General features: G+C 37.4%; 1 protein-coding gene across 2 annotated transcripts in view; it reads left to right on the forward strand.

The window, feature by feature from the left end:
* LOC109415875 (NAD(+) hydrolase sarm1) overlaps window positions 1-24,462 on the forward strand; it is a 280,580-nt gene that overhangs the window by 14,175 nt on the left and 241,943 nt on the right. For both annotated transcript variants that reach the window (XM_062852885.1, XM_062852884.1), the window contains exon 2: window positions 8,928-9,076. In XM_062852885.1, coding sequence (XP_062708869.1) covers window positions 8,928-9,076 — 149 coding nt within the window. The remainder of the gene's footprint in view (window positions 1-8,927; window positions 9,077-24,462) is intronic.

The following is a 24,462-nucleotide window of genomic DNA, read 5'->3' on the forward strand; positions in this document are numbered from 1 at the left end:
GCAGTCTTAAGGGGAATGGAAAACACTAGTTTTTGATTATTCCCGACGTTTCGGTCCGTTTGGGACCTTTTCCAAGGATTAAATCTTTAAGGTTTTCTGGTCAAAAATAGTTTTGCTAAACTCGAAAAGTCATCAATCGTCTTGGTTTAGTTTTAGTCCGATCGAATATGGACCATCGTGATGTGGACAAACTGTTTCTTCTCCAGCGGTCTGGAATTCGGGTTCTATCTTCGCGATCTTCCACCATTACTGTTCGTATGCTATAAATAGCATTCGTATGCTATATGAGGAATCCTTGAAGACATCTGTTGAAAAGTCCCTGGAGGAATCTTGATAGAAATTCCTGAAAGAATACCCGGAGGAATCCCTGAAAAATTCCTGAAGGTATTCTCCCTGAAATTTTTTGGAAGAATTTCTGAAGAAACCCCAAGAGGATTTACTGGAAGAATCCTTAGAGGAACTGCTGGAGGATTTCCTGGAGGAATATTGGAGGGATTCTCTGGAAGAATTTCTGGAAGAATTTCTGAAGGAATCCCTGAAGGATTTCCTGAAAAAAAATCCTGGATGAATTGCTGACATAATTTATGCTAGAATTCCTTGATTAATTCCTGGTGAAATTCCTTGATGATTCTCTGAAGAAATTCCTAGAGAAATCTCTGCACAAATACAAGGAGGAATCCTTGAAAGAATGCCTGGAAAATTTCCTGGAAGAATGCCTAGGAGAATTCCTGGTGGAGTTCTTGGAAGAACCCCGGAAGCAATTACTGGAGAATCTCTGGAGGAATGCTTGGAGGAAGTCCTGAAGGAATGCATAGTGGATGCATCTTGTAGGATTTCTTGGAAGGATCCCTGGAGGAATGCCTGAAAGAATTTTCAGAGTAAGATCTGGAGAATTCCTCCTTAAGGAATTTCTAGCGGAATTTCTGGAGGAATCTCTAGTTGAATTCCATGAAGAATTATTAGACAAACCCCTGCAAGAATTCCAAAACGAATCCATGGAAAAAATCCTAGAGGAATTCCTGAAGAAATTCGTGGATGAATCTTTTGAGAAATTCGTAATGGAATACCAGAAATAATTGGACAAATTCTGGAGAAAAGAGTTCCTGAAGAAACTCCAGAAGGAATCGCGGAAGCAATTTCAAGAGGAATTACTGAGGGAATCTCTGAACAATTCCTGGAGGAAGTATTTAATTCATTCCTGGCGGAGTTCCTAAAAAATACATGGAGGAATTCCTGGAGGAATCCCAAGAAAAGTTCCTGGGAGAATCTTTGGAGGATGTTTTAAAATGAGTTGTTCTAGAAAAAAATCACTAAAAGAATTCCCAAGTTAAGCCCTGCAATTTTTTTTTTGAGGAATCGCTTGAGGATATCCTAATAGAATGACTGTAGGGATTAACGGAGGAATCTCTAGAAATTTCTAGAATTTCTGGAGGAATTTCTGAAGGAAACGCTGGATGAATTTTTAGGAGAATCCCTGCAGCAATTCCCAGAGGAATCCCTGGAATAATTCCTGAAGGAATCTCTGCAGAAATTCGTGAAGGAATTCCAGGAAGAAATTGCTGGTGAAATCCTTGGAGAAATCCTGAAGGAATTCTAAGAAGAGTTCGTGGAGGAAATCCTTAAGAAATCCCTGTAACATTTCCTGAAGGAATCCCTGCAGGAGTTCCTGAAGAAACCCCAGGAGGAATCCTGGAAACAATTCCCTTAACAGTCCCTGGAGAAGGTTTTGAATTAATTCCTGGAGGAATACCTGAAAGAATTCCAAGAGAAAAGAACTCTGAAGGAATTCTAAAAAGTGTTCTTGGTGGAACTTTCGGAGGAATTTTTAAAATAATCCCTGGAGTTGTTCGTGAAAGAAACACACAAAATATTCCTGGATGAATCCCTGAAGAATTTCTTGAAGGAATATCTTGACGAATCCCGGAAGCACAATTTGAAGGAATCCATGTCTGCAATTATTTTTAGACGAATTATTGTTGGAATCTTTGGATGGACTCCCAAAATAATGTTTTGTACATTTTTTAAGGAACTCCTGGATTAATTTTAAGCTAATCTCTGGTAAAATTTCTTGTTAGGGTTTCTGGAAAATATTCCTGCTGAAATACTTGGAATTATTCCAGATTGAATTATTGGATCAATTCAAAAAAAAATATAATGGAGAATTCCCTGAAAAAATTTTTGAAGGAACAATTGCAGAAATACCTAAAAGAATTTCTGTTGACATTACTTTGGGAATCCCTGGAGGAATCCTTGAAAAATGCACTGGAACAATCATTGGAGGAACCTCTAAAGATATTCCAAGAGAAATTCCCGGAGGAATGTACGTTGAAACCCATAGAGGAATTCATGAAAAATTTTCTGGAGCAATCCACTGAAGAAAGCTATGAAAACAATCCTGGAGGAGTTCGTCGATGCATCCTTGCAGAAGTATTTGTAAAAAAATATGAAAGAATCGTGGGAGGAATTCTAGTAGCATTTCTTGGAACAAACCCTAAAAAACTATCTGAACCCTGCAAGATGCCCATGGAAGAATTCACGGTGGAGAAACACCTGGAGAAATCCTTTGAGGAATTTCTGCAAAAAATCCCTGGAGATGTTCCTGAATAAATGCAAAAAGGAATTTCTGGAGGAAGAACTCGTAAAGAAATCCCAGGTATTTTACTCTTAGCATGACATTTGTTTGAATTGAAAACTAGTGAAAATTCGTGTAGCAGTGGCGCATAACTGCACTCTATAGCAGCATACCCGATCAGAAAGGCATAACAAAATTATAACCGATTAAGTTATTTATTTCAAAGATTTTTCATAACAGAATGAGTTATAAAATTCGCCGGTTAGATGTTAAAATAACAAAATATATAACTGAAATTGCTCTAGTCATAACATAATTATAACAGGTCTTGATACAATTATAACAAGCTTATAACAAAATGAGATATAAAAAATCAATCAAATTTTATCACATGTTGTTATAAATCAGTCATAAATATATTGGGTAAAAATTAAGTAGTGTAAAAGTTAACTCATTTTTGGGTAATCAATTTTTAGAGTGACATTTTATTTTTAGTAAAAAGTTACTGGCATCAAAAAACTTCTCCACATAGTGTACATAAAACACAGGCATTCGAACCTAGGACGGCTAGAACCTAGAACAGGAGCTCGTCGTTTTTACACTCGCTGATCCAACATACCGGAGAGGGAAAGTATGACGTCACCATATCCAGTTATGACGTCACCATGCACGATACTACAGCCCATTTAGTCCCTCAGCTTCAATGTCGTGTGTGCTCGTTGTGCACTAGAGCCAGCGTTCACTACTTCGGAGCTGGAGCCCACATCGCTGTGCCTACGCGAATGGACGTCACACGAAACTGTTCTTAATACAGTTGATAGCAATTATATCTTCGTGTATTAATTAAGTTGAACAGATAGCTAATGACTTTCAAATAGTGAAAAGTGTGGAACTAAGCACTAGTTGCGCCAGCGTTTATTTAAATGTTTCAAGCGTTTTTTTGGCATGTTTTATTTCATTATTATTAATTAATGATATTCCTTCTGCAAAGTTTTCAGTAGTATTATGGCGCTTAAGTGGTGAATGTTTCGGTAGGAATGAACACCGCAAATTCTTGCAGGAATATTCCCTTGGAGGAATTTACAGGGTGCGGCAGGAAAAAATGCGAAAAGTTCAAGGCACTATTACACGCTAAATATGGGATATATATGACTATTTTTTCATGACAGTGTATCAGTCAATGTCTATATTCTAGCACTGAAAAATAAAAATGAACATATTTGGTGTTTAACATGTGATAATGTAGGCCTAATAAGCGGATATCAATAAACTGCGCGCCCAATGGTCATTAAACAAAATGACTATAACAGTATCAAAATTAGCTCAAATTCGATGAACATCCAGACCACACTGATCCAGAGCCATGTAGTTTCACATACCAGATGAAATAAGTACATATATTTGATGGTATTGTAGAGAAAATCAAAAATTTTGTTTTATCAGATGCGAAATTTAGCGACCTGTGCGATTTTCTGCGGTTTGAAAATTCTGGTTGTCTTCATCTTCAGGCGCTGCCCTGTAAAGGTTAGTGACCAGAATGGGAAATTTTTTAATTAACTTTTCAGAAAACTAGCCTATTATAGATCATGGAACGTTGAATCATAGATTAGTTAATGTCAAATGGACGAAAATGAGGTTTGAAGTTGAAAAACACTTTCGCATTTTTTCCTGCCGCATACTGTATGAATGAATTTTTAAAAGGATAGAAAAAATGCATTTCCATAATGAGTGATTGGTTAAATTGTCAATAAAATTTGTAAAGAAACCTTTTGATAAATACTTGAAGTAATTTGTTTTCAAACACAGAGCGTTCAGGAAATCCAAAGGGATATCAAAACACTACGTTTCGCTGTTGAACTGAATATTTTATGAACTCTAACAAAACAACAACACTTCATTTGCTAGTACATAACCATTTCGATCGGCAGATATGCATACACAGATTATCTATGCGGAAAAAAGCTGTAGTTAATTTTAGTGATATTCACAACAGAGACTGAGTGACCACATACTAAGAAATTTCGAAGAAATTGGAATTGGATTGAAAAGTTTAACTTTAAAATTAGAACTTAATTAATTACTGAGATCCTTCAGAATTTCTGATGGATTTTCCCAGATAGACAATCCTTTAAGGAATTTTTGATGCATATATGCCTATAGGCTGAAGTAATTCGCTAAAAATGTCCTAAAGAATCTCCCTTTTGGATTCTCTGAAGAAATTCTCAAGGGACGAAATGTATATTGGGTTTTAAACTTAAGTTAAACCTTGTGGGAAATCCCTATCACGAATGATCTGTATACTGTACAATTGAATTCATATTAGTAGTTTAAGTTGAGAGCTCCGACAGATCAAAGGCGACGTGATCTGGTCAGTGAAATATAACTGGTGAATTGGAATGTGTTTCTGTGTTCTATGATCAGAGATGATGGTTCATAGGAGCGGTTTACTTGGGATCCCAACATGTATATGAAATAATCTTCCAACAAATCCTTGGGGCAAAGTTCTTTAAAGAATTCAAAGAGGAGGTCATGGAAAAAGTCATGGAGGAATTGTTGAAGAATTCCTTAGAGGATTATCCGGAAGAATACGTGGAGGAATTTCTAATGGATTGTTTGCAGAAATTCCTGGAGGAATCCTTTGAAAATTATTGGAAAAAATCTCTGGAGGAATTCCTTGGAGGAATTACCGTAGGAATCTGTAGAGTATTTTTTGTAGGAATCACCGGAAGCCTTTCTTAAGAAATCCTTGGAGAAGTTGCTGAAGAATTCTTCAACCACAATTTCTAGAGGAACTCTAGGGGAAATCTCTTTAAGAACTTTTGGAGAAATATTTGAATGTTTTACTGGAGAATCGTCAGTAAGAATTCACGTAGGAATCGTTGAGAAAACTCTCGGATAGATCTCTGGAAGAACTTCTAGTGAGCTCCCTAGAAGACCTACATGAGAAATACTTTTAATATCTCTAGAAATGTTTTCTGAAAATACTCCGTAGCAATCTATAATAAACATTCAACCTGTAAGACATGTACAAAACCCTGTAAGCAGATGTAAACGCCGCGGTTCATTCACATATAACATTTTCCACTTGAAAGCCAAGGACTTCTCGACAACTTTGTTGATGAGTGATGATCTGAACTTCCTAGGACAGCAGAATAATGAGATTTAACATATCAAATAGCTCGTAGTAGTGAAATTGCGCATCAAATTTTACACCATTCGAGAATTTCAAGAATCATGAACAACTTTGCCGAACATACGAACTGTGCAGGTGATCTGGATCATGATAAGAAACATTTAAAATTACCCAATATCATCACGTAATGATGGAGTTGCTTACCTCATTTTTCACCTTACAAAGTCATAAGCTCTCTGTACAAATTTGATGAAGACATGAGCTTTTTTGGTAGTTCATATAATAAAGGATATCAACAATTGTGTATTTTCTAATCACAATAGCGCCATACAGCGGTTAATTTACGCACTAAACACTACCAAAAAAATTGATTAGTTACACATTGCATTATTACTGAGTTTGTTATAATGTTGATGTAATGATGATCAAATCACATAGCATAGCATAGCATAGCATAGCATGAATACTTGCACAAATCATGGATGGAGTTGCAAAGTTGAATATTTCTATTGACATTGCTGATGTCGCTACTATCTACAATGTCATAGATTCACTCAGCTCCACACACCTGGCCAAGTCCTTGCAAGCATTTATAAATCCCTTCATCAACTTAAAAGAGCCCAGAACTGAAGCATCTTCCAATAGATGAAAGGATGTTGAAAATAGCGAATTTTCAACTTATATGCAGTTATAAAGTAAATATACTGAAGTAGAATTATTTATGAAAAAATAATATTGGAAAGATCTCACCAATTTTTGTGGGGTTTTTGTGGTTCAATGCCGATCATCTAATTGCCTTGATTAATGTTCTTCTCTGTAAAGAACAACACAATACTCAGCAAAGAACAACACAATACTGAACAATAAACACCCGCGCATCTATTGTTTTGATTTTCACTCGAGACAATAGCGAACGCGATCGATTATGCTGCTATGCTCACCCCTACAGGAGTGATGCATGCACAGCAAAGAACAACACAATACTCATGTAATGATGATCAAATCACATATTCATTTATTGTAACTGACTTTGTTAGAACCTTGAAATAATACAAACTAGTTTTCGTACCGATTCCAACAAATATATCTAAATATAACAAACCTTGATATAGATATCAACCGTTGATATAATTATGTTATGTTTTTGTTATGTCTTTCTGATCGGGTATGTTCAAAGTCCTTCTTTTTCCTTACAGTAACCGGTTCTAGCATATCTGGAAAAAATTGGCATGCTTTTTTTTGAATTCCATGAATAAACATCACAAAATGTGAATGGCTAAAGCTTATCTTTTTTTTTTTTGATAAAATTATACAGGTTAGGTTCATGAGTGCAAACTTTTTAAAGGGTGATAGAGGACCATAAATGGTGACAAAAATTGTTCTACGCATATGGTCAAATCTCAACCGTTACGTAGTTATTGAACTTCCCATCTTTTTGACTCTTATTGCCTTAATTGGTTATAGCTTGAAAATGGTCAAACTTATCGCAGTTTTTTATCCTTATTCGAAAGATTATTGAATTTTCTATCAAATGACATCTTTAAAGTTTTCTAGAGCATAATAGCTAAAAATAGTGTATTTAAATTGTTTTTGTCAATTATCTTTGAAACATGCGTGATAAATTAAAATTCTTTCTTTGGCAAAGTTGTGGCCCCTGTTACACTCTACAATTCGTTTTTTGACACCAAACTTCTAGCTCTTATCGTTTTCTTGCAATTTTGATTTAAATGTGCGGCACAGTGCGCAAAAAAGTGCTTACCATGACAGTTGCAAATGTATGACGTGAAAGGCGATGTTTAAATCGAAATTGCAAGAAAACAATAAGAGATAGAAGTTTGTTGTCAAAGAACGAATTGAAGAGTAGAACAGGAACCACAACTTTGCCTAAGGAAGAATTTTAAATTATTACGCATTTTTTCAAAGATAATTCACAAAAACAAATTAAAAAACACTACTTTTGAGTTATTTGCTCTAGAAAACTTAGTTATTTAACTAAACCAATCGATTCAAAGATGCCATTTGATAGAAAACTCAATAATCTTTCGAATAAGGGTCAAAAAACTTCGATAAGTTTGACCATTTTCAAATTATAGCCAGTTAAGGCAATAATAATCAAAAACATGGAAAGTTCAATTACTACGTAACGGTTGAGATTTGACCATATGCGTAGAACATTTTTTTTTCACTATTTAGGCCGATGCAAATATTTAATTTGTTTTATGTCACCCCCCCCCCCCCCTTCAAAAATCTCAAAATAGTGAAGGGACGAAAAAAAAACATGGCGTCTCATGACTCCATTTTCAATAGACATTTTTTTTACAAGCAACTATTTTTCAATAGTTGAAAAATATTTTTTCAATAGTTGGTAAAAATTCCAATTTTTCAATAGTTTTTTTTTCGTTTGTTCCTTATTTATTTTTGTCCCCCCCCTCGTACCTGATGAGAGGTCTCGGACATAAAAGAAAAATAATATTTGCATCGGCCTTATGGTCCTCTATCACCCTTTACCGTTGATAGTTACCGAATAGTTGATTTTTGAAAATATTTTTTTCTGGAACTTTGAATTATTCGGAATCTTTGAGTTGGCTTGAATTCAAAAAAAATCTGGTGGCCAGGGGGGCACGCTCCCATCACCACCCCATCATCCGCCCCCCTCTGGCTACGCCCATGCGCTCAGGCTAACAAAAGCAAATCCCCCCTTTTTCTTTTAGCTTTCGATCACGGTTCCCTCTGGGGAGGAGGGGGGGGGGGTTGTGGATTACCTGATTTTGGTCGGTGCCGGGAGGAGGCACAGATAGGACTTACTGGAAAAGGACTGATGACCTTATTAGGTATTATACAGCAAGGCCGGATACCTATCCCTAGATCTTTAAAGAATCATAACATTACAGTTATGCTTAGAGTCCTTCATTAGTACCTCGATTGTTAATCGCTTCTTATCCTCCGGCTGATTAGCCGATATTTCCTTAGGTTGCAAATGCCCCTGTCGGTTCACGAGAAGGTATGACCAGGAGTTCCTGCGTATGGATCACTCTATGGGAACTATGTGACCTATCGCTTAGTAGTCGCATTTCTTAGTCATATCTAGCAAATTTTAATTGAATATAATTGTGTAATTTGTCAAAATTGTTCGATTGCGAAACCTGGCACGCTCCAACAGCAATTTAATATCGTTCAAATCACTTTCACTATTGAATCTAATAACGCTTCACCTTCCCACAGAGCATTCTCCCATGATAATGCATCTAATGGAGGCAAACTCGCCTGGGACCACATCCAGTCAAGGCACCGGAAGTACGTCCTCTATAACGCGTCTCATGCGTCTCAGCCCAGCCCAACTGCACGGCAGCTATCATCAGGTGAACGACGAGGTAAGTGACCATCATTAGTACTATGCTATAATTACTAGAATCCACGTTGCTATAAGATTAGTAAAACCCACATTTTTCACGATAATATCCTCACTATGTTCTTTGGATCAGTATTTACCCACCCTGAAAGCTCTATGGCGTTTTTCTTCTGCGAACGTCGTGCAGTATCAGGAGCGAACTGACACTAATTTGAATTTAATTACTATTTACATAATTATTCAATTAAACCGCTCGAAGAGTGGCTGTAATTACAAGATCCCGCGTGTACTTTTGCCAATCTCGAACAGTGCAATCGAACAAATCGTTGACTGCGCGGCGGCGGCATACCTACTCACCCGATGAGTTACAATCTGCGATATGGTTTGTGTGCACATTCAGCATGTAATGCACCTCCTTCAATCAAATCTGGTGTGACGCCGCACGATAGCGTATGCCACACATGACGAAGTTCAGGTGAATGAATTATTATATTAAAGAAACACGTCAGGCAGAACCCCTTAGGTGAAGTGTAGCTGGAGAGGAGAGTTATACAAAATGCTTCGGTATTTTCGACTGGGTACCAACGTGGAACTTTAATAATTAACGTCAATTATTGACTTTTAACATGGAATGTTATGTTTTACAAATCAATGTACCAAACACATTAGTGATGATAATTTAGTTTGAAAATAACCGTCCGGTCTTGTCCAAATACTTTTAGCCTCTCATATAGTTCGTTTCATTTGAAAATTCGTGAAATCGTCCAACATATTAACCGTTACTCTAGTAAATTTATTCCACCCGCTATACGCCAGAGTGTGAACAAATCCGCATGTCGGGCTCTCGGAACTGAAATGCTCTTAATGCCAATCAGTCGATATTCTGTAGGTTGTCGAAGGGAATGGAGAGGATGATTATAGGTGGTATTTTCTGTGTCAAGGTTCTGTTCCTGACTAAACGCTTGAAACGACTAGCAGGAGCCGTTGATAAGTCTCAATCGTGTGACACTTCAGGGCACCACCGTGCAACACCTAGTCAGCCAAGCAATCAATGGTAGAGACCCGCTATCTACTGCACGTTATGGAGTCACTCACAGTAATCGCTCCGCGTTGAACGGTAACAAGTATCGCATGTACAGAGACAGAACGACAGAAGACGCCAATTGTAAGCTATATGAAGACTTTTAAGAAAGCAACTAAGGTGAGGTGAACCAGCCTGGGGTTAAGAGTCTTATAAATAAAGCTAATAATAATTTTGATAATAATAAATTATTCCAGAACATTCGTAAAAAAAAAATTAAAGCCAATTTGCTTTGGCCACACAAGTAACCACATGGCACCATTATTCGCCTTACGTTCTGCAGATCATGATACAGTGCTATTGTAAAGGGCGAACACGATGAAATTGCCACACAGAAAATATTGTATAACTTTTGATTGCGTTCGCCGAAATAGCTATTTTTACCATGAATAGTATATTATGTGTAGCTAATACCATTAAATTTTCATTAAAATCGGTTGAGTATTGGTGGAGATATCGTTGAAACAAGGGAATTGCCACTTGAGAATCTTGTGCAAACAAACATTTTGGAAAATATCACTTTTTTGCAGTTTCAACGCTGGCGCCAAAAATACTGAACCGATTTCAATGCAAATTTTTATGTGCGTAAAGTATGTATGTCTACATAGTAGTTTGTCAAAATTTCATTCAATTTGATCATACCGTTAAAAAGTTACAGCCATATATGTCGCACTATGTCACAATTAGCAGATGTGGTTTTTGGTATAGTGAAATTCAAACTGCTCTTACTTTGAAAGTACTCAACAAAAATGGCTGAAATATTCACTGTAAATAGTTTAACACAACAATTTTACACTGTCAAAGTTTTATAAAAATTGGGACAGTGTTACCAGTTCTACAGTCAAAATAGTGCACGCGGAACTAAAAATGGTCAAAAAGTACCTAAAATTTACGTTGAAGCGATTTGAGCTTTGGATATTTACTAGAAAAAGTACTGAACCGATTTCGATCAAATTTTTACCACTTAATTGATACTATGTTAAGAATATCGAGTGAAATTTTCAAACGTTTTGATGAGGTAACAAAAAAGTTATAGCCTAAGTAATTTTTTAAAATGGGTGCACAAATTTTCTAAAATCTCATTTTATGATATCAACAATATATGCACCAATACTCAACCGATTTTAATGAAAATTTTATGGTATCAGCTACACATAATATACTATTCATGGTCAAAAAATTAGCTATTTTGACGAACGCAATCAAAAGTTATACAATATTTTCTGTGTGGCAATTTCATCGTGTTCGCCCTTTAGAACTGACACATTGTCACAGCTGTATAGCCGCATATGCCAAAAAGGCGAAATATAGCCCCATGCAATGTTTACTTGAGCATGTCAATTTTACTACCACCTGATCTCGCACAAGCTTCAATCTTCAGGCAGCTCTCCATAATCTCCCTCAAATAATAGGAGATATGAAGTATTTGAAATTAAATTATGTGCCGGAGTCATCCATAAAGTACGTCACAAAGTATTCAGAAATATATTATCGAGTAACATCATAATTGTTTATAAACAGGTCCGGAAAATGTAAGATTTAAGCAGCATATCAATTATTGTGCGTTGCGGTAACCGTGAATAAGAAAAGCATCTCATATGACAGGATTTCTGTACTTTTGATATATGGGGCTTGAAGCGAGAAAAAAAAGACACCCACGCCAGAAATCGCCATTGCCGTGCCCTCAAAGGGCAAGCGCATAATTGAGGCTGTTGAGACCATGAATTGATGGGATTTGAAGTTTTCAAACATGTACAATATAATTAGATAATGTGTTTTTTCTTATAATTTTTAATGTTTTTAAGCTGGTTACATTTTGTTGTTACATCCGTTGTTACTTGAGATCGAGATGACCTCTGTATTTTGACGGTATTCTCAGGTAGGAGTTTTTGTTGGTGGACATAATTGAAAGCCTATACAAATATTAAATTATTATTTTTAAAGTTTAGATGCTCTGCCCAAAGTACATCGTATAAAGTACTATTTTAAGGTATTTCCATCGTATATGATGTTTTTTTTTTATCTGTATTAACGAGATTTTTAGCCCTAGGCTAGTTCATCTCGGGACCCACGCTTTACTTCCCTTCCGAAGGAAGAACTCACATTTTGCGAGTTTGTCGGGAGTGGGATTCGATCTCAGGTCCTCGGCGTGATAGTCAAGTGTTCTAACCATCACGCCAGGTCCGCTCCACGTATATGATGTTATATTTTGAACTAATTAAGATGTACCTGATAAAGTCGTCTAAGAATACAAATCAACTTTTTTAAGGCATAGCTACATCGTAGTAAACGTTATTTTGATGTTTTATTGCAGTGAACTTAACTCATTTGCAAAAGTGTGCGGGCGAACTCGCAAAGTGCCAAATGAATTCGCATAATTGTACATTGCGCTGATTTAAAGACTTCTCTTGGTACTTTTCTTATTGTGCCAGTTTAACTCGCATTGATGTACAAATGAAATCGCGTAAAAAAAAACAAAATAAAGTCGTTGAAATGTTCATACAAACTCGCATAGGCTAGAAGCGTTTATGATGACATTTTGCGATTTGATATCACTAGTTTACAAAATAAAACGAAAGTCGTGAACTTCTGTCAACGACCAAAATTTTTGAAGCACAATCTAGTACTGATTTCGAAACCGTGCTTCAAAATTTTTTAAGTAGAGCACTTTTTGAGTTTTAGCTTAATATCGAGTTTTACAACTTTTAAAAATATGGAATTAACTAAAATTCGAATATCTTGCGTTTTGTTCAACCAATTTCAAATCTTTTTCCATAAATTAAAAGCTGAATACAATACCATTCGATCATCTGAATGCAGGTTTTGCGTCAGATTGATGAAATTCAAGATATTGGCGAGTTTTAGGGACGATCTCCTTAAATTTTAGCCAAATTTCCAAAAATATATGAAGAAATGTATTTTTTTGAATAAGAAAAAAACAATCTAAAAATTCTTTCTCAACGTTTATTTGACATATCATATGTAGGCGAGTTACAGTAAAAAAATCAGCTCAATTGTAGCATTGATTACGGAGAATGAGATGTGTGAAGTGAGCGACGTTGCTTAAAAATAGAACAAAAATCGATTTCAAGTCATCAACCTTGTATGGAAAGTCGAAAAAATTTCCGCTCTACTGTAATTTTTTTCCTTCGCGTTTTCGAACTCAGGACATGATTCTACAGCAAAAATGATCATCAGCTTACCGAGTTCAAAAATGCTGTAAACTAGTGTATGTGATAATATTGAAAGCGCTGCTGTTTGACTGCAGAACAGTCATCAGTTTTCAGGGGTTCCAAAATTTCTTACAAATTTCTCTAGAACTTAATTCCGAGATTCCTGAGTTACCCCTGGAAATCTTTTCCATGGTTTCTCCACAATTTTATTCTAGGATTTATCGAGGATTTTCTTCTGTGATTCTTAAGGGAGCACCATCTGAAATTGTATTTGGGATTCCTTCAAATTCCCTCTGGGATCCTTGCTGAGATTCCTGAGAGGTTCTCCAAGGAACTCTTTTCAGCATTAGTTCAGAGATTCTTTCTGGGACTTCAAGGGTGTTTTTTCCGGTATTAAGGAGTTCAGGGAACTCCTTCGTGGATTCCTTCGGGAACTTCTTCCGGGGTTCTTTTGAGAACTCTTGCCGGGATACTTCCGTGAAGTTCTTCTGGATTTTTTTTTCAGAAACTGCATCGGGCATTTTTTCAAGAACTTTTTCCAGGATTCATCTAGGAACTCTTTTATGGTTTATGGTTTTTATGGTTTCTAATGAACATCCTCCAAAAGTTTATTGCCCGGGTAGACGTGAATATCATAATCATATATTAAAACGATCAAATTTTGATGTCATATCTTAACATGATATTGATGAGATATTCAAAAAGTTATCAAATATCTGCTCAATATCTCATCGTGATAGGGTTTCAAAATTAGTACTTAATTTGATCTTTGGAAAGCCTTGGGCAACCCGCTGCATGGATGCCGAAATTTCCCAACATTGCGCATGAAAACTATTTTAAGTTTTCAACTTTCATTATGCGCCGTCCCCACATAACGTAACGCTTCAGGAGATAGGGGTTTAATAAATTACGTAACACTTCAGGGGAATTGGGAATACAGCCTAGCGTTACGACCCATACAAAAAAAGTTGGAGTTATCATACAAAAGCTCATTATGGAGGCCGCCAGATCCTAATGAACCAACCACCGAGTTCAAAAATGTCGAATTTAGCGTTACGTAATGAATAGATATACCCTTATGTCCACCACAAATTTTACTAACGAGCACTGGGGCAAAAAGGAAGAAGAAGTGACCTGTATTTTCAATAAGCGGGATAGATGCGGATTCCGGATCACCGGACAATTTGGGAGCTTTATCGACCCGCTAAGCAAAAAACGACCATTTCGAAAAACGGACCATTTGATTCTAGATCTAGATTCAACAAAACATACCGCTGCAGACGACCAGCTATTTGAGTTTCAGCCAACAAATTGCGTAGTGATTCTGCCTCGGGTATACGAACAGAAGACAGTCGTGACGACTGCGATCTTCTGAATGTTTCCAAAGCTTTTCTTTCGCATAGGGCACGTTCAGTAAAGTACTAGATTATTAGCTGATTTGTTGATGGCTAAAAGGTAAATTCTCCGTTTCTGCAACGAAATTATGCAAAAGCGTGGGTATTACGATTCCTTGCCTTATTAAATGTTGTTAGAACAAAACGTTGGAAAATTTTGTTGCAAGAAATGATAAAAACAATAACACAGTTACCCAAAGTTTTGCTCAAACAGCATTAAATTGGGCAAATAATCATGATAGCTACTTTTTTGTGTTATTTCGTTGCAGAAATGGAGAATTTACTTTCTCTTCATACAAAGCTCATTACAACAATCTAGTACATCACTGATTGCGTCCTATTGGTGAAAATTCGTCCTGTTTCAGGCGCAAGATAAACCAAACATGTTTCTACACATGTCGTTTTTAAAGTTTGGACCACTAGCTTCGTTAACAATTCAAAGAATACGCAAAAAATGAGAAATCATCTAGAGAAGTGTGCTCTCTTAGTTTAGGGAAATATGCAATTCCTCATTGAGCCTTAATTCATTTTTATTTTCCATACTATTGCTACTGTTCACGCCAAACCGAAACCCCATAAACGTGAACTATGTTCCCAACATAATAGTTTGACCACTGTCAATTATCAGCCACCTCAGTGTGCAGAACGGACGTCCACTGCATGCTATTATCTACTGCCCAGTAGCGATTTCTGCGATCAGCCAGCTGATTGCAGGCAGTCAGCTGAAACAATAATCGCTTGTTTTCAACCGATTCCACACTCTTTTACAGCAAATGCAAGGGAGATGGCATTGTAGAGAACAAACTACATCTAGCCTGCCGTATACAGTACAGATATACGGGATAGAGTAGTGCTCTTTCGTACATGCCCCCCCCCCCCACCCCGCTTAACAATAACAGCTACAGTTTGCAAATTATGGATGAAAACTGTATTAATATTCTGCAATAGAACATTTATCATTGGGAAATCTGAAAAATACAACTTAAGATCAAAATTAGCGCTTCAAATTTGCATCTGCAGCATCCAGAAATCGAAAGATCTGAAAATTACTGCTCAAGATCAAAATCAGCTCTTTCACACATTCATCTATAACATGGCGGGACCAAACCAACACAGCTACCACGAGTCGTAAATACCTTGGAAAACGAATAACTGGATGCTCTTGTTATCACATATTTTCAGATATGAGTCGCAGTGCAGTGGTAATGCCACTGCTCATAAATCACAAGGTCATAAATTCGAATCTGGTCGCGGCCATTTTTATTTTTTTACACTAATACATTTGTCAGATCATTTTATGATATTGGTTTGATGTGCTACAGCCCAGACACAGACAAACAGACGTAACACCTTGAACGATTTTTATTGAAATCCATCGCCCAGTGCACACTACCATCACCTGGTGGAAAAGTTGCACGAATCGCTGTGTTGTGCAATATCGTCAACAGAAGGCGTTAGTGTGAAACGTCAAACGCATAGAAAAACCTGAGAGAGAGGAGACAGCTCACTGACAGCCACGATGTTTACATGTCTTCTTCTTACTTATTTTTACAACTTTTAGCGCCGCACAATGGTTTGAAAAAATATTATTGGTCAAAAATGAATTGCATATTGAGTTCGTTGCAACAGAGCATGGAAAATAAATGGATTCGTTGCGCTGGTCGTGGGAAACTGATCATTATTATTTTATCTTTTTTAAATACAACAAACGGAGCAAAATTTTGATAACATCTTTTGGATATTTGGCCACTCCACATCATCAATGTGCGATTTTCAGCTCGGTTCGCGGTGACAGTTTGTGACAGGTCCTCCTTGACATTAAGTAGCACGCAATCGAAGCCAGCTGTCTCCTCTCTCTCAGAAAAAACCGATGCACGCGCCTCTGGTTGTGAAAGCCACAACTATGAAAGTTTAAAATGATCGTTAAAAGCGTGGTCGATGGAAATTTCGTAAGTGTTACGTCTGTTTGTCTGTGGCCCAGATCTCCCCAGATATTAGTCTGATCTTATAATATCAAAATGAGATATTTTTATGTTCTTCCCCATACTAATTTTTGATTTTATTTTTGATCTTTTATCTCTTATGTCAAACAAACCAATAGCTAGTTATGATCTTGAGTACTTCACTGAGGAATATCAAATGATGATATTGTGTTGATTTTTACTTCTAGTCGGGAAGTAATGCAATTGTGCATTGATCAATGCAACATTATTCGAAAAAATGTGGAAAATTTTCTTAAAATCACATCTTGAGTTTTTGCTTTTCTCGTACACTAAGTGTACCGGAAAGGCTATATGTTCACTCCAAAAATGACTTTTTGATAGAAGTCCCGGAGGGTCGAGTCACATATACCAATCAACTCAGCTCGACGAATTGAGGTGATGTCTGTGTGTATGTATGTGTATGTGTGTATGTATACAGTGTGTATGTGTGTATGTGTGTGTACAAAAAACTCACATCACTTTTTGGCAGTAAACCTCAACCGATTTTAATGACCGACGGTTCATTCGACGCGGAATCTGATCGGTCCAGCCGTTCCGGAGTTATGGCCATTTAGGTGTTCCGGACCGGAACCCCGGAAGGGGCCAGATATGAAAATGCCACAACCCTATGCATGCGACACATAAAACCGCGTCATTTTCCATAACCTGATGAACGGTATGCAGGAAAATACTCTCAGACCATATCTGAACCGGTAGTGTTCCAGAACCGGTTCCGGGTGTCCCGCCGGAAGTGGCCAAATAAAAAAGTGAAAAAAATGCATGCATGCGACACATCAAATAGCGGCTTTTTCGATAACCTGATTAACGGTATGCAGGAAAATAGTCTCAGACCATATCTGAACCGGTAGTATTCCAGAACCGCTTCCGGCGGAAGTGGCCAAATATTAAAGTGGAGCAAACCTATGCACGCGACACATCAAATGGCGGCTTTCTCGATAACCTGATAAACGGTTAGCAAGAAAATAGGCTCACACCACATTAGAAACTACAGGTAGTGTTCCGGAACTGGTTCCGAGTGTCGCACCGGAATTGGCCAAATACAAAAGTGAACCAAACCCATGCATGCGACACACCAAATTGCGGCTTTTCTGATAACCTGATGAACGGTAAGCAGGAAAAGAGTCTTAGACCATATCTGAACCGCCGGAAGTGGCTAAATACATAAGTGAACCAAAGTAATGCATGCAATACATCAAATTGCGGCTTTTTCGAAAACCCGATGAACGATTAGCAAGAAAATAGAACCAAACTACATTGGAAACTACCGGTAGTGTTCCGGAATCGGTTGCAGTTGTCCCGCCGGAAGTGGTCAGATGTAAAAGAGAACCAAACCCATGCATGTGACACATCAAATTGCAGCTTTTTAGATAATCTGATGAACGGTTAACAAAAAAAATCTCAGACCACATTAGGGAAAACCAGTAGTGTTCCAGAACCGATTCCGAGTGTCCCGCCGGAAGTGGACGAATGTGGAAGGAAACCAAACACATGCGTGCGGCCCATTAAATACCGGCTTTTTCGATAACCTGAAGGATCAGCAAGAAAATAGTCTCAGACCACATTAGAGACTACCGGTAGTGTTCCAGAACCGGTTCCGGGTGTCCTGCTGGAATTGGTAAAATGTAAAAATGATCCAAACCCATGCATGTGACACATCAATTCGTGGCTTTCTAGGAAATCGGGTGAACAGTTAGAGGAATCTAGTTTCATGCCATATTTGGGACAATTGGTACTGTCCTGGTTCCAGATGTCTCGCCGTAAGTGGTAACATGTAAAATTGAACCAAACTCATGCATTCGGTGCATCAAATCACGGCCTTTTCGATTACCTGATGAACGGTTAGTAGTAAAATAGGTACAGACTACAAAAGTTACTACCGGTAGTGTTTGTGGTTCCGGGTGTCCCGTCGGAAGTGGCCATATACAAAAGTTAACCAAACTAATGCACACCACACATCAAATCGCGGCTTTTTTGATAACCTGATGGCCGGTTAGCAAGAAATTTGGCTCAAACCACATTAGAGACTACCAGCAGTATTACAGAACCAACTTTGGGTGCTTTACCGGAACTACGAAAGTGAGCAAAATAATAGCAAGCGATAGATATGTGTAATTGTTCTCTTCATCATGACAAAACTAAAGTGATCTCAGAACTCATCAAATCACACCATTTCAGATTCCTACTCATCCTTACAGTCAACGTTGTATGGGAAAATTAAAATTTAATCGCAACAACCCTGAACATTTTTTTTTCAATCCCCTTTTGCGTCTAAAGTTACTACACAAAGTTCTGATGTGACTGGTTGCGCCCTCGCGCTCTGTAATGTGCTTGAAATTTTATTGGGATTTAGTTTGGGAAATTTCACTTGCTTGCATTTTTTTGTTCAATTTCACATGGATCTTGTAATCAGCGATAATAAAATATAGCCTGATGTGTACAGAAAAAACTTTGTCGACGACCCCAAAGTGATCTGTGGTTGTGAAAAAGGTTGTATCTTAGCTTGTAATCATCGTCTTAATATTGATTGGCCTCCAATGACAGTGAAGGTGGTCAAGCAGTCAACTGAGAGCTCTGATATGTTTAAGCTCTGCCTATACGTTGAACATAGAGTCGGAATATGCGTCATCAATAAGTTTTTCTATTCGATAATGGCTTTGATAAAATTATTGCTTTTCTCAATAAAGTATTCTCAGGATTCAGGAACACTTCGGCTTACGTCGACATCATGAGTACATATTCGACGAGAAAGGCGCTATCACCACTAGGTGGATAAATCAGGGTTTTTTTTACTTATTATCTTATGAATGATCGGGAGTGTGCATATGCATAATTTTATATACATACAACTGAAACTTCTTGAAATACCGTGCACGTTACGACCGTTACGTCAAGAGAAAAAAGACCAAATGTATGCACAGCACATACATACAATGATAGCTATCTTAAATATATCATTTTGCCAAACCACTTCATAACTCACAATTGAATGTATTCTACATGGCAAATAGCAAACTGTATGCATCAATCACACATTTATCACCACATATCAGACATTGTCTATTTGTCAAAAGCAAGAAAAGATGCTATAAACATATACCTACTTCTAACCCAAGTCGGGTGTGTGCCTTCGTATGCAGCTTGTTATAGTCACATATGCGCGACATCCCCCAATGGTGAAGACTTGCCACACACGCAGCTGGTTGGGTTCATCTCGATCATTAAAACTAACTTATGCACATTTATATTGATTATATTTCTCAAGTGTTTCAAGTCGTTTCGCTTGGCTTTTTTCATCCTGGCACATCACCCTGCACAATCGGTATGATGGATGGGTAGGTTATTTAAATTTCACTGGCCATCGTCTCTAGTTGAGAGGCATGGTTCCAAATCTTTTTTGGTTCACAGTCTACGCAGTGACCGATTATTATGGTTTTTAGAACCTCGAAATGCAAACTAACAATTTTGAAAAAATCTAACGTGATATTCGCACTGTGGAAAGTTTTATGTAACTATGTTGATTCAAAATTTAATTCAACATTGTTAGTCTACTTTCAAATAGTTGTTATGTGGTCTTATACAAACTCTACTATTTCAGTCATTTAGTTGAACAAAGTAAATCGATGGAGAACGCTGAAAATTTCCACAAGGCGTCGATGATTTTTTTAAATCCAAAACCCATTTAAGAATCACGATTTGGGAACCTCTCTTTAAGAACACTACACCGCATTCAACGCGTCTGGCATATCTTCCCTCAACTAATTTTGATGAATGTCATATACCTATGCGTTCGAAGGAGAAAATATTACACACGCGACCGAGGCCAAGGAGGTGTGCCGTTTCCGACAAAGTAAATCGTTTGATTTACTGCCAATAATGTTTGATTTTTGCCCTGATGTCGCTCGTCGTAACGAACAGAGACCACAGTGGTCTGTGTGGTGGAACAGGCTTAAGGTGAATGCATAAATGAAGTGATGATTCGAGTTTTATTGTTTGAAATCTGGACAACAGAATTGTGGATTGTGCAAAGAATTTGATCAATTGATAACTACTACCCATCCATCAATTTGCCAATTGTCATTTGATTCTCTAGTTTTGTGTTTTGGAAAATCCTAGGGTGGGGTTCGTACTAGGGTTCGTTTAACATTCACCTTAAAGCAACGATCGTCAGTTTGTTCAACGAAAGTAATACGATTGTAGCAGGCTAGACCTGAAGGGCAAACCTATCCACAAGTCATTGAGAATAAGAACGATTTGATGACAATGTTGCCTTTAATTGCTGCGAGTCATATCAGACGTGACACTTGAAACACATCCTATAATGAAGCCATCAGTGCATCAGAGAATGTCGTTATGAAATGAAAGATGAAATCGTCACGATAGGTCACAACTAGTCGATTGGTAGCATTTATAACGCTGTTAAAAATTTAATATAATAATAAAATGTTTGAGCAAATATTATGTCTATTCGTCTGTGAGAGGATAATGTGACAGGAAGTTAATGAAGTGCGAATGATTTTAGCCATTTTACGAAACAAAATATATTGATATTGATATGTATTGATATAAACGTGTTTGGACATCGCCTGTCAAAATTTCATTCATAAAGCCGGCTCGTAAAATGGATTATACATTTTAGTTGATGGACAATCATACTGTGTATTCTTAAAGCATATTAAGCATTTTTCGTTGTTATTTTTTACTTATCCTATACTATAATGTAGAGTATGAATACCTTTTTCCACATATGCATCTATGTTCTATGTTGTTATAGGGTCTGAGACCATTTGGGCAGGGCCACCTATTTTGGGCACTTGCTGCTATAGCTCAGTCAATGCATACCGATTGATTTGAATTTTTGGACATGGCTAGATACTGTGATCTGATCGTGTCTCAAAATTCAAGTGAATCGGATCAAAATTGACTGAGTTATAGCAGAAAGTCCCCAAAATAGGTGCTCCTTCCCAAATGGTTCCATCCATCGGCTTTCAATTGAAAAAGTAATCGGATGCATATAAAAAAAGATAAATTTACTAAAAACCATAGAATAAATGTAATCGCTATAACTTTTTTCAAATAAAATCAAAAGTTTTTCAAAGTTCATTATATTAGTCATAAATGATCAAAATTTTATTGCATTTGGTTTTGAATCCGAAGATATAACAGCTCAAAGTTGGCTATTTGATAATCATACCTTTTTCTAGAATCTTACTAACTTCGTGTAGAATAGCCCGAACTTTTCCAAATTTCTACCACTGAAAATGTTGATAAACTCACAGTGAATATTTTAGAATATTTGATGCTCTTCTACCTGTCCCAATTATTTTGACTATCCCCTGTATGTATTTTGGACACATACAAACGCTCGGCACACTCAGCCTCTTTGTGGTATTCACAATATTACCAGCTGATTATCATATTAACATAATGCAAAATGGTATTCCAAGAACCTTCGTAACGGGTATTTTTATCTAGGTAACTTAGCTTTCATTATCATCTATGGGTAATTCTCGCTGAAACCAGGCCGCCATTAAGTCTGGGATTTCATTTTTTTTTTCTTGTTTATTCTCTAGAATATAATTTAAAAACCCCAGATGAATACACCTAGTGGTGATAAATAGTGCCTTTCTCGTCGAATATGTGCTCATGATCTTTCAGTCGACGTTAGCCAAAATGTTTCTGAATCCTGGTAACACTGGGAAAAGCAACAACTTCAATAGAGCCATCATCGATTTGGGAAACTTATTGATGATACATATTCCGATGTTATGTTCAACAGCAAAACAGAGCTGAAAAATATCAGACCTCTCATTTGACTGCTTGACCACCTTAACCCTAGTCGTGCATTAGGGTCATTATGACCCCATTCTATACGCTACGGCAGCGGGGTGAGCATCGGCTACCCAAGTAACACAGATTGTTTTATAAGTGTTCAAAATTCAAGTATCGTACTACCTCTGTTGTATTATTCTTGCATTATTCACGTCGTATGGGATACTTATATATTCAAAACAGCGCAAAAAATGGCGGCTTATAGAACATCGTGAAGGTTATACAAGATGTATCCCAATACTCTTATAGTACCAATAATTGCTCTTGATTCAACTTTTATGCATTAATTAGTTGCAATAAAGTTATCTGTCAACAATCGACACTTGGAAAACACTTCAATAATGCAACTATATTCATTGGTTGAATCTAAGCTGCTTTTCAGTAATATAACCTGTAGAATACTGTTATATAGCATGTCACATGTATAGGTTCAAATTAAGAAATTTTATAGTTATATATCTTACGAGAGCCTTCCTAGGTAACCACTAAGCATTTGAATAAGCCGTATATCAGCCCGTATTACGCATTTAAACTACTTGCTGCCCTACATAAGCAGTTCGAATGCATAGCTGCCTTGAGTTAGCATAAGCTGTGCTGCTCAAATGCTTTCGGCTGTTAATTAGCATTTCAACTGCTTGAAGTGGTTTCACTTGGGAGCATACAGAATGCTCTTCAACTGCTCTTTAAATGCTAGGAGCAAAAAGGTTGGGAGATATGTTACGCATTTGGCAAAACATTTTGTCTCTCTCTTACAGAGCCTATGCTTCTGTTTACAAATTTGTGCATCTTATTTGTTTCTTCATTTTCCCCTACTCATCCAAACGCACCAAAGAAAACATTACTGCTGCTGGATTGGATTAGGAACTTGTCCATAAAAAAATCACCAATTATATCATTTCGTCGGAAAATATGTGCCGAATAGGTGGATCCTTTGGTGGATCATAGGATTGTTTGAAAGAGGGAAGAAACAATCTTATTCCACAGATATTCCCGTAATGCTCTACCACAATGAAATATCTCAATGAAAACAAGTTTTGGATGTTGAATCTGAAGCTGTTGTTCTTTATATTGGCGATTAAATCAATGCACGCCACCGGGACAGCTTTAGCATCGTGGATCAGGAGCAACAGAATCCGAAGCAGATATGATTAATCAATCTCCGGATCGTAAGTTCAAACCTACTTCACTACAAAAATCAGCAAAAAAGTACCTAGCACCGGCTGGAATATGGAAGGACGATGAAGCGGGGAAGCAGGCTGAGAGAACGAGAAGCAGACGTCAATCTATTTTTGTTTTTTTTTTTTGCTCGACGAGGCGTTACGCTTCTTTGACATTTCGTCACGACGTTCCTGAAGGGATAGCACTAAGACAGCCCGTTATTTTGCCAAAACCTGCTGTGAGGTAGCACTATAGGCGCATATACGGCTAATTAGCATTAAACGCCTTGTCGTAAAGGCTACTATAATGCTGAAGGAATGCTATTTTAAATGCTTACTGGTTACTTGGGATGATCTCAAAACAACTGTATTTGCTACTTAGGGACTGACAGAAAAAATAAATATAAATATTTATATTTGTTACTTCAACAAGCTGGAAAATTATTCTCAGATGATGAAGGCAAAGACCATACATGTTATTTTATAAAACAAATTAATGAAAATTCGTGGATTGGTTTATTATCAGCAAGGGTAGTTGTTCGCTACCAGCATGTACGCTCCGGTCGCAAATGTGCCCCACTTTCCCCTATCACGCAAGAGAAGATGAAAAACGTCAAACGCGGGAGCACGATCATCAGCAGCAAGTTGCTCACCCGCCGCCGGCACCGCCATCATCGCCACTCATCGATGTAAACACGCGCTCGTGAGTGAACGCGCGCGCTGCCGCCACCGCCACCGTCGGGAACTCAGCGTCATCATCATCATCGCCGT

This window comes from Aedes albopictus, chromosome 2 (genome assembly GCF_035046485.1).
Source record: "Aedes albopictus strain Foshan chromosome 2, AalbF5, whole genome shotgun sequence".
NCBI classification, from domain to species: Eukaryota; Metazoa; Arthropoda; class Insecta; order Diptera; family Culicidae; genus Aedes; species Aedes albopictus.